Below are 1257 nucleotides of genomic sequence, written 5' to 3'. Positions count from 1 at the left end.
TCAAACTTCCTTTTGAACAATCTGAATCTCTGGGGATTTTGTGAATACCTATCAAGAAAAAAAATCCCTTTTCATGTTAGCAATAAGTAGAACTAAATTTCATGTCTGAACTTACTTTTTAATAAGCATCTATATTTCTAAAACACAGCAATGGCATTTGTATTGTTTGCTAACTTTCATTTTAGTTCTCTGTCTAACTACACAGGTGTATACTGTACTAAAACAGACTAGCTGTACACAAATGATACCTGATATTATTCCCAGCTTTTGTGTAAGCTTTAGAAGTTTAATATCAGATAATGGACAAGATGCATAATAAGGAATATATATCTTTAATATAATTATCCAAGATGAAGACTATCTTTATGAATCAATTTGAGCATATATATTGTCATATAGCTTGATACCATGAGGATCACACACCAAATTTAATCAGAAAAAAAAAACTATGCCAAACTGACAAATAGACAGGTACAGGTATCCTAACAAATTATTATTATTATCACTGCATGGACAACAGTAATACAGTCTGCCATTCTTGTTATTATTTTTTTAATACTAGCAGAGCCCCACATGAAACTAATTAATATTTGTAAGACACCAGGTCATGTATATCAGGAGAAGGGTGGGGGGGAAGGGGACCAAGCTATCACAGACTTTGTAAGATTTCCAAATCATGCTTCGGCCAACGCTCTGGTGCAACCATGAGTCACAATATTTCCCCCAAGTTCTTTTTGCAAAGCTGAAAAACCGTGAGATGAACATCAGTTATTTTCTTTTCTTTTTTTTTCTCTCTCTCTTATTAATTGGATTCAAGTTATGCATGATTTGTAAACAACACAGAGTCGACAAGTGAGAGAGGACAGAAGAAGAGGATTGTGGACACAGGCAACATGTCTAAGGCTACATTCTTTCTTCCGGCTGGACTCGACAGAACTACACTACCATGACATCACTGCGGTAGTCAAGGAGCCGTTCCAAGGCTGCCGAGACCCCACTCAAGATGTCAGAATACTGCAAATCTGTGATTAACCAACATAAAAAAAAAGAAATCAGCCTAGGTATTGGGTCTATTTGCTGCAGGAAGCACATTATCGTACCAAGGTGGTTGAGAACTGAGGCACAAAATCAGGAGATAAAACAGGAGCCGACTGTGGAGTAGTCAGCTGCAAAAGAAACAAATTAAATGATAAAAATCTATCCCACTAATGGAAACTTAACTATTGTACACTCCAATACCCTTTTATTCTATTTTCT

At 36.0% G+C, this 1257-nt stretch overlaps 1 protein-coding gene across 1 annotated transcript in view; it reads right to left on the bottom strand.

The window, feature by feature from the left end:
- LOC119586826 (microtubule-associated serine/threonine-protein kinase 3-like) overlaps positions 1 to 1257 on the bottom strand; it is a gene marked incomplete at its 5' end in the record, with an annotated part of 55250 nt that overhangs the window by 40512 nt on the left and 13481 nt on the right. The window contains 2 exon segments of the mRNA XM_037935550.1: positions 249 to 276; positions 1101 to 1166. Coding sequence (XP_037791478.1) covers positions 249 to 276; positions 1101 to 1166 — 94 coding nt within the window.

This window comes from Penaeus monodon, chromosome 22 (assembly GCF_015228065.2).
Source record: "Penaeus monodon isolate SGIC_2016 chromosome 22, NSTDA_Pmon_1, whole genome shotgun sequence".
NCBI lineage: Eukaryota > Metazoa > Arthropoda > Malacostraca > Decapoda > Penaeidae > Penaeus > Penaeus monodon.
The sequence above is the reverse complement of the archived record's forward strand: the minus strand, read 5'-3'. Positions and strand labels throughout refer to the sequence as shown.